The following is a 12,353-nucleotide window of genomic DNA, read 5'->3' on the forward strand; positions in this document are numbered from 1 at the left end:
TTTTTTGCGGGGAGGGGGTTATTGGGTTGTTGCTTTTATTTTGATGGTGTATTTTGTGGTTTTATATTTTGATTTTATTCTGTGAACTGCCCTGAGACCTCTGGGTATAGGGCGGTGTGTGTATATGTATATATTGTATATATAATCAATACATTTACCCCTATTCAATAAAGGGTGTGGCCAGTGTACCAGCTGAAGTTGGTACAGTGGTGCCTCGCAAGACGAAATTAATTCGTTCTGTGAGTTTTTTCGTCTAGCGAATTTTTCGTCTTCCGAAGCACGAAATCCCATAGGAATGCATTGAAATTCAATTAATGCGTTCCTATGGTCAAAAAAAGTCCAAACAAAGCCAAATTTGGTACAACAAGAGTTTATTAACTGCTCTTTAAAGTCACACATACTGTAAAGAGCATTTCAAAAACTGAAGGAACAATAAATTAAGTTTCTAAACATGACAGAAAAACATTTAAAAATCAACAAAGTGTACAGTACTCTGGGGGACCACTCAAAGAAGGTTCCTCTTCCACTCTTTGCTTCTTGCTGAAGAACCTGTCCATGGTCTGCTGCTTCATCCGCCTTTTCAGCACCTCCCTGAAAGGCGACATGACCGTCGTATCAAAAGTGTTCGCAAGGTCATGTGCCACGTGCTTGTTAGGATGGTGCCGCTGTGCAAAAGCCTGCACATCCTTCCATGCAAATGTCCCTCAGTTCTTTGGAGGACAGCCGTTCCTCAGTTGCTTCCTCCTCTTCCAGCAATGCCTGCTCCTGCGCAGCCTCTGCCTGCAGTTCGACCAGCTCCTGGGTGGTCAGCTCATGGTCGTGCTCCTCCACCAGCTCGCTGACGTCCTCCTCTGTGACCTCCAGGCCCATGGTCCTCCCCAAGGCAACAATGTCCTGCACCACTGTTGACTCTGGTGCATCAGAGTCACTTGGTGCCACACAGTCCGGCCACAGGCTGCGCCAAGCGCAATTCAAATTTCTCTGGCTGATCCCGTTCCAGGCCGTGGTGATCATCTTCAAGCAGGTGACAATGTCGAAGTGGTCCTTCCAGAATTCCCGCAGGGTGATGGTGGTGCAATCAGTCACCTCGAAGCATCGCCTGAAAAGCTCCTTGGTGTAGAGTTTTTTGAAATTGGCGATGACCTGCTGATCCATCGGCTGGAGCAGTGGCGTGGTGTTAGACGGCAGGAACATGATGCTGATGAAGCTGAACTCCTCCAACAAGTCCTCCTCAAGGCCTTTAGGATGAGCAGGAGCATTGGCCATCAGAGGCAAAGCCTTCAGTGGCAGGTCGTTGTCCAGCAGGTGCTGTTTGACAGCAGGGCCAAAAGCAAGATTGACCCAGTCCACAAACAGCACACGTGTGACCCAAGCCTTACTGTTGGATCGCCACATGACACTCAGCTGCTCCTTGTCGACCTTGTGTTTCTTGAAGGCCCGTGGGTTCTCCGAGTGGTACACCAGCTGGGGCTTGATCTTCAGGTCGCCGCTTGCGTTGGCACAGAAGAACAGGGTCAGACGGTCCTTCATGGGCTTGTGGCCAGGCAACTTGGCCTCCTCCTGTGTGATGGGCTTGTGGCCAGGCAACTTGGCCTCCTCCTTTTGGGCATCCTCTTCCAAAACAGCCCGGTCTCGTCGCAGTTGAAGACCTGCTGTGGAACGTAGCCCTCCGTCTTCACAACCTCCAGGAACTCCGCTGCAAAGTCTTCAGCCACAGGAACATCAGAACTGGCAGCCTCTCCATGCCTGACCACGCTGTGGATTCCAGATCTTGTCTTCAACCGGTCGAACCAACCTCTGCTTGCCTTGAAGACTTCTGGCTCGCCTGAGGTTCCTGGCTGTTCCCGGACGAGGTCTGCGTGCAAGGCCTTGGCCTTCTCACAAATGACGGCCTCAGTCACTGTGTCCCCTGCACGCTGCTTCTCTTCTAACCAGATGAGCAGCAACTTCTCGACCTCCTCCAGAACAGCTGGGCGGTTCTTCACGATCCTGGTGACTCCCTTGGCTGCATCAGTCGCAAGGATCTTCTCCCTCACCTTCAGGATGGTCCCGATGGTCGATGGATTCCTGCCGTACTCCCTGGCGAGGTCTGTCACACGCATTCCACCATCGTGCTTCCAGATGATCTCCTTCTTCATTTCCATCGTCACCTTCTCCTTCTTCCTCTCGCCGGCCTCTGCAGCAGCAGTCTTCTTGGGTCCCATGGCAGCACAGCTCCTACCTTCGTAAACTCAGGAGAAAAAAAATCAGTGCTTCACATCCAAAAAATTCAAAAGCACCCAGCCACCCACCCACCACACAGAAATTCAAACCCAGAACCAAGTCCTTGAATTCCAAACACCCAACCCAAAATCCAAAAAACCCCAAAAAAGTTTTAAAAGTTTAACTTACGAAATGGCTGCAAATCACCAAAGTCTTCAAAATCCTCAAATGGCTGCAAAAGAAGTTTTGGAAAAGCTTTAAAAATCACCAAAGTCTTCAAAAACCTCAACTGTTTCCCCAGCCACCCACCCACCACACAGAAATTGCAAACCCCTCCCCAACTGTTCCCCAGCCCCTCCCCAACTGTTGCAAACCCCTCCCCAACTGTTGCAAACCCCTCCCCAACTGTTCCCCCAGCCGCCCACCACACAGAAATTCAAACCCATAATTTTTTTAAAAAAAACAACAACAACATGGCCCAATGGTCACAGAAAATCATAAAAATTCAAAAAAAACCCCACACAAGCTCCCAGATTCTTGCAAACCCCTCATCAACTGTTCCTCCAGCCACCCACCACACAGAAATTCAAACCCAGAATTTTTTTAAAACAACAGCAAAATGGCCCAATGGTCACAGAAAATCATAAAAATTCAAAAAAAAAACCCACACAAGCTCCCAGATTCTTGCAAACCCCTCCTCAACTGTTCCCCCAGCCACCCTCCACACAGAAATTCAAACCCAGAAATAAAAAAAAGCAATGCCCAATGGTCACAGAAAATCATAAAAATTCAAAAAAAAAAAAAAACCCACACAAGCTTCCAGATTCTTGCAAACCCCTCCTCAACTGTTCCCCCAGCCAGCCACCACACAGAAATTCAAACCCAGATTTTTTGTAAAAAACAACAACAGCAGAGTGGCCCAATGGTCACAAAAAATCATAAAAATACAGAAAAAAACTACACAAGCTCCCAGATTCTTGCAAACCTCTCCCCAACACCAAGTCCTTGAATTCCAAACACCCCAACCCAAAATCCCAAAAGCCCCAAAAAAGTTTTAAAAGTTTAACTTACCAAATGGCTGCAAAAGAAGTTTTGGAAAAGCTTCAAAAATCAGCAAAGTCCTCAAAAACCTCAAAAAAGGCTACCACACCGCGTGCTATGTGTTGCTCCTCGAAGTCAAGTCGCAACTGCACCTCTTCAAGCAATGCACCCTGGGTATTAACGGTTTTATGAAAAAGGAAACAAACTTGCAAGACGTTTTCGTCTTGCGAAGCAAGCCCATAGGGAAATTCGTCTTGCAAAGCAACTCAAAAAACAAAAAACTCTTTCGTCTAGCGAGTTTTTCGTCTTACAAGGCATTCGTCTTGCGGGACACCACTGTATAGTAGACTTTCCTATCCATGGAAGTTCCTTGAGCCTCTAAGGACAAAGGCAGTTCTAGGACATGGGTCGGCAAACTAAGGGCCATGGGCCAGGTCAGGCCCAATTGCCTTTTGGATCCGGCCCACGGATGGTTCAGGAATTGCTGCGTGGATCACCAGTGTGCATGTTCTTTCCTTCTCCCTCCCTCCCTCACATGGTGGCAGTGCCTCCTCCCTCCCTCCTCCCGGCTTCGCCCCGCCCTGCCTAGAGGAGGAAGGGGGCTGGGCTTTGTTGGTGCCAGCAGCAACAGCTTTTGAGAGGCCGCCATTTTAAGCAGCTCCTCTCTGGAGCCCTTTCACGTGCCGCTCATTGTCCCTCCGCTGCTGCCAGCCCCTGCTGCTCACAAGACACAGGTAAGCAGCCACCGGGGCTCATGGTGATCTTGCATCTATATATAGAGAGAGAGAGAGAGTCCCATGGACTGCAAGAAGATCAAACCTATCCATGCTTAAGAAAATCAGCCCTGAGTACTCACTGGAAGGACAGATCCTGAAGCTGAGGCTCCAAGACTTTGGCCACCTCATGAGAAGAGAAGACTCCCTGGAAAAGACCCCGGCATTGGGAAAGATTGAGAGCACAAGAAGGGGATGATAGAGGATGAGATGGTTGGACAGTGTTCTCAAAGCTACCAGCATGAGTTTGACCAAACTGCGGGAGGCAGTGGAGGACAGAGGTGCCTGGCATGCTCTGGTCCATGGGGTCACAAAGAGTCGGACATGACTAAACGACTAAACAACAACAATATATAGTCCAGCCCCCCACAAGGTCTGAGGGACAGTGGACCGGCCCCCTGCTGAAAAAGTTTGCTGACCCCTGTTCTAAGAGCATCCCCAAGTTACATACCTGTTCCTTCAGGGGGAGTGCAAGGTAAATAAAAGTAAATACCCCAACTTCCAGAGCTTGGATCCACCCACCCACAGAGTCTCTGTCTTACCCAGATTCAATTTCATTCTGTGTGCTTGTACATGCTCCACTGGTGCATGCTGTCATCCCAAACATTGCTTCATTGGGCTCTTATTATATTACAATGTGGGTGATGCCCCACAAGAGATAGCTCTCATCAAAGCAAGCTGGGAAAGCAATTTGCTGATAATTGAGAATAAGGAAGGGTTCCAGTTTTCCCCATGAATTTGGAATGAAGATGGATGCTACAAAAACACAAACTTACAGTATTATAACCATTAGCTCCAAACGTGGATTGCATAAAGCAAAAGGGGGAAGATATGCAAAATGCATCACCATAGGAACTGCTCTCCAAACATGTGTGGGTGACAGAAGAATGATGATTAGGAGAGTCCCCATTGGCTGTAAATGTCACCTGGTTCTAGAAAAGAAATGAGATCAATGTGTGGTCTCTACGGGAGAGGAGAATGCGTTGTTCAATAATGGTTTGGCACAATAGACAAGGTTGTTCACTGTGCGGCAAAGCTCTGAGCAGAGCAGGGAAATGCTACAGTCGATATGAATGACAAACAGAAATGCTCATGCTCATTAATATCATTTTTTGTGTTAATATTGTGCAAGGAATATTTTTTTAACAAAAATTAAATCATATAGTATAAATCTTGGAAAATTCAGTTTTAAATGGAACTGGTTTTACATTCTGGTTCAACATGTCCTGAAAGGAACCAAACCTAGTTCACATTTGTCCCTTTATAAAATGAACTAGTATGGTTCACGTTCTGTTCAAGTTCATCCAAATGATCCTCAACAAAATAAATAAACAGGAGGGGGGGAAACAAACCAAACAAGAGTATGAATTTGAAGTGGAAATCAAAGTTTCATGCTGAAATGAACTTAGTTCACCTAGCAGTTATGGGAACTACTTTCAGGTGCAGTTCATAAAGTTTTGAACTAATTCAGTGAACATTGTTGAACAAAACTAGTTCATTCCAAGCACTGGTACATAGCACATACTAGTTAGCCAAGTCAATTCCACACTGCTGGGTTTCACTTGCTCCAGAGGCAGCTGAGAGATATGAGGGATTTTTTTTGTTTCAACCTTGTTGTTTGAGAAGCATTTAAGGCTTAGAACTGGAAGACCATATGCACAAAAAGTCTATAAATTTTCAAAATGCTCTCGAAGAGCCTATCGTGGTTTACATGTAGAAAGGTTAAGTGAGAGCCCAGAACTCTGAAGCTGTCTGTTGCGCAAGCATTAATTCACTGTGAGCCATCACAACCCCAGGGTCAATGAGCGCATTCCCACATTAACAATCATGAGAATATGCGGGGGGGGGGGAGGGAAGATGAATTATAAGTAATAGATCCTGACAGCAAATGAGAGGAATGAAGGACCATAACAGGCATGGCATTAAATGGGACTGCACTTAATGCGTCATTTCCCATTAATAATGGCAGCTACAGGAGACAGGGCAAACAGGGCATGTAAACACCGTCATGTGTTTTAATCTGGTTTCAGCCGGTTGTTGATTTGGATTATTATTTTTGGAACAGTTTAAATGCTCGTTATTAACTCTGCCTTTTTTAAATAAATAAAAAACCCTGATAACGGTCGTCATTCAATTCTTCCTGCAAATTGCTTTGGGTTTTTGTTGCAATCAGATGGTATACAGTGGTACCTTGGTTGTCCAATGTAATCCATTCCAGGAGTCCGCTCAAATCTCAAAACCATTCAAAAACCAAGGCGCGGCTTCCAATTGGCTGCAGCTGCTCCCTGCCTTCAACCAGAAGCCGCGGAAGCCCCGTCGGACGTTCGGCTTCTGAAAAACATTCGCAAACCAGAACACTCACTTCCGAGTTTGTGGCATTCAGGAGCCGATTTGTTCGACAACTAAGCCGTTCAAGAACCAAGGTTCCACTTTAAAATAAATGTTGTGAAATATAAATACAGTAGTACTTCAGGTTAAGTACAGTACTTAATTCGTTCCAGAGGTCCGTTCTTAACCTGAAACTGTTCTTAACCTGAAGCACCACTTTAGCTAATGGGGCCTCCTGCTGCGGCCGCGCTGCCGAAGCACGATTTCTATTCTTATCCTGAAGCAAAGTTCTTAACCTGAAGCACTATTTCTGGGTTAGCAGAGTCTGTAACCTGAAGCGTATGTACCCTGAAGTGTATGTAACCTGAGGTACCACTGTAAATATATAAACAGGACCAGCACTAGAGGGGGTTAACCATTTCCTTCTGCACCATGGTTCCATAAAAAACAACATCCGCCACCCTAACTCCACAAATAGAGGCTGCTCTGCTCCACTGTCTTTAACTACTGGCGGAGGAAGGGGGGGCAGCGAACTGGCCCCAGCACCATCGGGGGGGGGGGTAACATCATGGCCGCCCCCAGACACGCGCCACGCACCCCTCACCGTGCCAGACACCATGCCCCTGCCTGCTCTCCGCCCCCAGTACCGGAGCATGCAGCTTCGCCACTGCCTTTAACAGAGGCTTGTTAAAGAGAAATCAGGCAACTTAAGCTTCTCCTTGCAGGTATCTAAACATCCCCAGCCACTAATTGCTGGAGATCCAAATGATGTTGAAGAGATGACTACACGGTCTGGTTCAACAGTTGGCAACTCTTTATAATGCTATTGCTTGAGACAGTTCCTGATACAGTGACAGATAGGTAGCCGTGTTGGTCTGCCATAGTCAAAACAAAATAAAAAAATTCCTTCCAGTAGCACCTTAAAGACCAACTAAGTTAGTTCTAGGTATGAGCTTTCGTGTGCATGCACACTTCTTCAGATACAGTGGTACCTCAGGTTACATACGCTTCAGGTTACAGAATCCGCTAATCCAGAAATAGTGCTTCAGGTTAAGAACTTTGCTTCAGGATAAGAACAGAAATCATGCTCCGTCAGCGCGGCGGCAGAAGGCCCCATTAGCAAAAGTGGTGCTTCAGGTTAAGAACAGTTTCAGGTTAAGAACGGGCCTCTGGAACGAATTAAGTACTTAACCCGAGGTACCACTGTACCTGAAAGCTGTTGGGTGGAGAAACAAAGGCCCATCCTCTCATGGGCCGCAATAGAGGTTCTCAAAGGAAATTACACAATATCCTCCATGAAATGTAAATGCAAAAGTGGCCAGGGCTGTTCTACCTTTAATAGTTGTGCAGAGGTGTGGATTCCAGCTGCTGTTAAAGCTGCAGGAACACCTGGACTCTTTTGCATCAGGCAAGTCTATTGCTCCCTCCACTGTGACTATGCGAGAGAGACCTGAGATTAAAACTGTGCAAGCGATTAGAGATGAATGGCTTTGGAACGTTTTTAAACAAGCTGTTTCCTAAGGCTGGCTGCATTTCTGTGTTCATCCCACGCTCCCTTCCACTGACAACGGGCACACGGCCTTTGCACAACGGGTAGTTAACATAACAAATTGTCTCCCTCGACCTGTTTTGTACCTCTCTTATTTGTAATTTTTCTCTCTCTTGCAGAAGATGAAGCACAGGGTACTTTTCATGCCGGCCTGTCACTTTTGAATTTATTACACCCATTTTGCAAGGAAAGTGTGTCAGCCTGGCTGTCCAGGCCAAGTTTCTGTACTGGTACATTGTGTCACCCAACAGCAGCAGGATCTCCTCCCCGCCACAGCCAACAAAAAAAACCAAAAACATTTTAACACCAGCTCTCTAACTTCTTCTTCTTCCACGGGGCATACCAGGAGAGACGGTCCCGTAGGTACATGGATCCTAGGCTGCATAAGAGTTTAAGAATTATGAGGAGGAGGGAATGGGACCATGCAAAGGACCCAACCTGTGTGCAAGGACCCAAGTGTGGATGTCAGAGTGAGGCTGCCCCAGGCTTAGTTTTTATGTACTGAGCATTTATGCAGACCCTTTTGTGTGTTCAAAGATCTTTTCACAATCCTTACTACAGCCCTGTGAGGTAGGCAAAAATAGTTAACTCCGTATCAGGCTGAGAAAATAGCAGCCTGCCTAGAGCAAAATGTGAACTAAGATATTCACAGTTCGGCAGCACACATTCTTTGCCTCAATGTTGCGGCACCTTCAGCTCCTGGACCAATTAGTTCTCCTACCTGCTTGATTAGACTGCAAGTCACCCCACCGTGATTTACCAAGTACAATTTCCACATTCTTAAAATAGGCTGGTTTTGTTAGTGCTGGCTGGTGCTCTTGTTTACGGATGGGATTCAGTACAAAAAAAGGGCCTACAGAAACGTTCCCAAATAAAACCAACACGAGAGACGCTGTGTGCTTTGCCCAGCTTCCCGCAATTATCATTTGTTATGTGCTTGATTAAAAGGGAACCCTGATGCCTCATTATTTCTAAAGTCACAGATCATCAATCCCTACAAAATTAGAGGATAAATGATGTGGCACAAAACAGCAGTTTTAAAAACCATTCCCTTTATTTCCAATCTCCAGGGGAGAGAGCTGTCACTTTTGCAAACCCTCCAACATTTCTCCGATGGAAATAGGGATGTTCCTATGGAGCTAAAATGGCACCACCTGCACAAAGTTGGAATATCAGCAGTCTTAGGGGAAACCCCAAGACATCTTTAAAAGGGGTGGGGGGGTCACAAACACAGCCCAGTAAGGAATAAGCATGCTTAGTGGACAGTGGATGCTTGCTGACTGGAATGGAAAACCAGAAGTGGGAAGCAGGGTTAGATGGACCTTTGGTTTGATCCGGAAAGGTTCCACTTTGGTTCCTACACTCTCTCTCCCCAGATGGTAGGTTATAGGAGTGGCTACTGCAACAGAATTCTGTCTCCGTCTCTCTCGCACACACAGACACAAATCTCTGGCCATTAGTCATTCCTGGCATATAGAATGCAAAGCACATAGTAGATGGATTCTGTTCTCCATAGGAAACAGCTTCAAGGTTGTTGTCATTAGCATTCATAAGAGAGGAAAGGGTAGGAAGCCAGCGGTGTGCTTTTTTATGTAAGCAAATGCTCAAATTGCAGTGAAGCTGTGGCATCACAGAAGCCAAAGATGTTGCCGTGAGTGTAACTCAGCAGTTAAGGTCCCCACTGGGGTTTAATGAGCATAGACACATTTATGATTTCTTTAGACAAGCTGTCTAATGAGTTACCTATTGAGACTAGAACAGAACAAGAATCGAAAAGGGGTTATGCTTTCGGAATAAAACTCTTCAGCCTGAAAAGACCGGCTTTTGCAGCGACCTGATACAAAACCCACCCCACTTCAAAAATATTCTTTCATGCACGTTTTCCCCTCGTGGTAGGAACTGAGAAATGCAACACTAGTAGGGGTGGATGAAATCTCTCGATTTCAGTTTCTCACTTTCCCCAGTCTTAAGATCACTTTGTGATTAAAAAAGAAAAATCCATACACATTTTGTCTAATAGTCATATTTTTACAAGCCACTTCCCCTGATATAGTACAAAATAGTAGGTGTGGTGGGAAAATTACCTGTAATTTGTTAAAGCTACCGATCCCCTTCACAGAACTACAATTCCCGGAGTGGTTTAACAATCAATCCCTCTTCTTGGAGAACTCTGTGAATTGTCAGCCAAAGTTCCCAGTGTTGCATTTATGCAATAACTGGAATGTGGTACAATGCCCCATGGAACTGAATGGCATTTACTCCCATGTAAATGTGCAGAGGACTGCAGCCTTATTTGACCCTCTTAGGACTGACTGTAAGGAAATGAAGATCATTTTGGGCTACCACTGATACAAAAATAAAAGAACAATCCTTTCAAAGGATATCACACACTCCCACCACGATCAGATGAGAAAAGCTGGATCTTTTGTCTATAAAAGGGCAATGCATCTGCTCAACAAATAAACAAAATTATCCAGCCAAAGTTAAGAACCTTGACGCCCTGCTGATTTCTTTGTAAGAGAACTAAATTCATGCTTAACTTTTGCTTCTTGAAATTCATAGGATTTGAAAACACCTAAGGCAGCAGTCCTAACCCCACTTACCTGGCTGGGAGTAAGCCCTACTGAATTCAAATGGACTTACTTCTGAATAAATCTGGAGAGGACTGTGCTGCAACTCTGCCCTGTGTTTTATCACTTTTCTATTATGCTTTTTTTTTTTTGCCAGTCATCACTGCTTTTACAGGCTATGGTCCGTCCAAAATTAAGCATGTGTTTTTAAGTCATAAGGGGTTAGTCAACGGCTTACTGCTCCCTTCCTTTGAAATTCCTGGCATTTAAAATTGCCTCACATTATCAGGATTGAGCCCAACATTTTCTTGAAGGGGAAAAAAACTGGTAAGAGACACACATACAAACAATATAAGTTGCCTATTATATTATGTGCAAACTGATGCCAGTTCATTCCTTAGTTGTTCTTTCTGCTGCAAATGCTAAAAAAACAAACAAACAAACCTGCTGCTTTGCAGAGTAAGACTGACAACAACCCCCCCCCCCCCGAAGCATTGCATGATATCCAGCTCTTGTTCAAATTCAATGGGACATTTGCCTTTATTTTCACGTGAGCCGAACGCTCACAATTCAATTTATTTTACGTGCAATATTTTGTTTTCGATTATTTACAGAGGTACTGAACAAGGTAACTGACATCCAACATATTCCAAGGAGAGCACTTTGCATCTATATAAAAGTAACTCTTTTCTTCTTCTTCTTCTTCTCCCCCCAGCTCTCTGCTGCCCGACCTCCTGTCCTAGACTATATGCAATAAGAAGAGAATCTGGAAAGTATTTGGGGATTCTCTCAATGCCAAACTTTTCCCCATCTCTGGCGAAGCTTTAATTCTGAGACTTGGCAGGACAATTCTCCCCTTGAAGCCTGTGTGTGTGGCATGTACCCAATTCTCCCCTCCCCCTGCCATGCATGTTCCCTTTCTCATATTGATTTGATGATCAGAGGCTTCCTTTTAAAGCAGCCTGCACTGAACATTAAGTTTTTGATCTATTAGGCAGAGGTTGAGAATCTGCCTTTGGGAGAGGCTTTAATGTTTCAGTTACATACCCTGCCCCTCCATGCACCAGAAGGATTGGGTGTTTGCAGGTAACGAGGCACAGACCAGGTACAGAAGTTTCAAACGTTTCCCTTGGCAAGACACCAAGTTGAGAATCGCCTGTAATGTAATAATACAGTTCATTGAAAGGTGTGTTTATATGTGTGTGTGTGTGTAACAGAAAGAATAATTCATATTTGTTATTTGCTGTTGATTCAAGTGCGTTTGCCAACAAGCTTTGACAGCTGATAAGAAATCCTCAACCCTTTCATTATTCTGCAAATATCGCTTTGCTTGAGCAGGATTCATATCCTCCTGATACCTTCCCACGCAGCACATTGTGGTTTCGTTTCACCGCTGGCCTGTTAAATTCAACAAGAAGGGTAGTCAAACTTGCTTCCACTTAAAAAATCTCGGAGGGAGAGCTGGCAACGTGGGAGGTAATATTGATCAAGCAAACTGCCATCGATCTCTTGCCCGCTATTATTCCGGAATGGGGAAACAAGGTTTGTAATATGATTGCATGGGGCATTCTTTTGAGTTTTAATTTCAAGTAAGTCCCACAGGCCTGGAGGCTGCTATAATCCCACTGCAGCCAATAGCATTCAGAAAGCCCATCAGTGTGCAGAACGGAAACCCTGACCAGTTTCGATCCCCATATATTCAGTGGTAAGGAAATTTTAGACTCTGAACCTAATGATGTCACAGCTGTGGGGGGGAGTACTCTGGAGGGTAACGTGTGTTACTTATTTTTTAAAAAGTAGTAAGCTAGCCCTGTTGCGCTTCGGGGAGGGGCACCCTGCTCATTCTGTTGAGGGGGGCTCTGGATTTCACCCCAAAAGTCCTGCCCTGAT

General features: G+C 45.3%; 1 protein-coding gene across 1 annotated transcript in view; it reads right to left on the bottom strand.

Annotated features, from left to right (window-relative positions):
• Positions 1-354: 354 nt before the first annotated feature.
• LOC310826186 (tigger transposable element-derived protein 1-like) overlaps positions 355-12,353 on the bottom strand; it is a 1,677,490-nt gene continuing 1,665,491 nt past the window's right edge. The window contains exons 3-5 of the mRNA XM_083700905.1: positions 3,274-3,596; positions 2,301-2,434; positions 355-2,252 (exon numbers count right to left, since the gene is read on the bottom strand). Coding sequence (XP_083557031.1) covers positions 652-1,530 — 879 coding nt within the window. The 5' untranslated portion in view covers positions 1,531-2,252; positions 2,301-2,434; positions 3,274-3,596 and the 3' untranslated portion in view covers positions 355-651. The remainder of the gene's footprint in view (positions 2,253-2,300; positions 2,435-3,273; positions 3,597-12,353) is intronic.

Source organism: Podarcis gaigeae, assembly GCF_964106915.1.
Source record: "Podarcis gaigeae genome assembly, chromosome: 10".
Classification (NCBI taxonomy): domain Eukaryota; kingdom Metazoa; phylum Chordata; class Lepidosauria; order Squamata; family Lacertidae; genus Podarcis; species Podarcis gaigeae.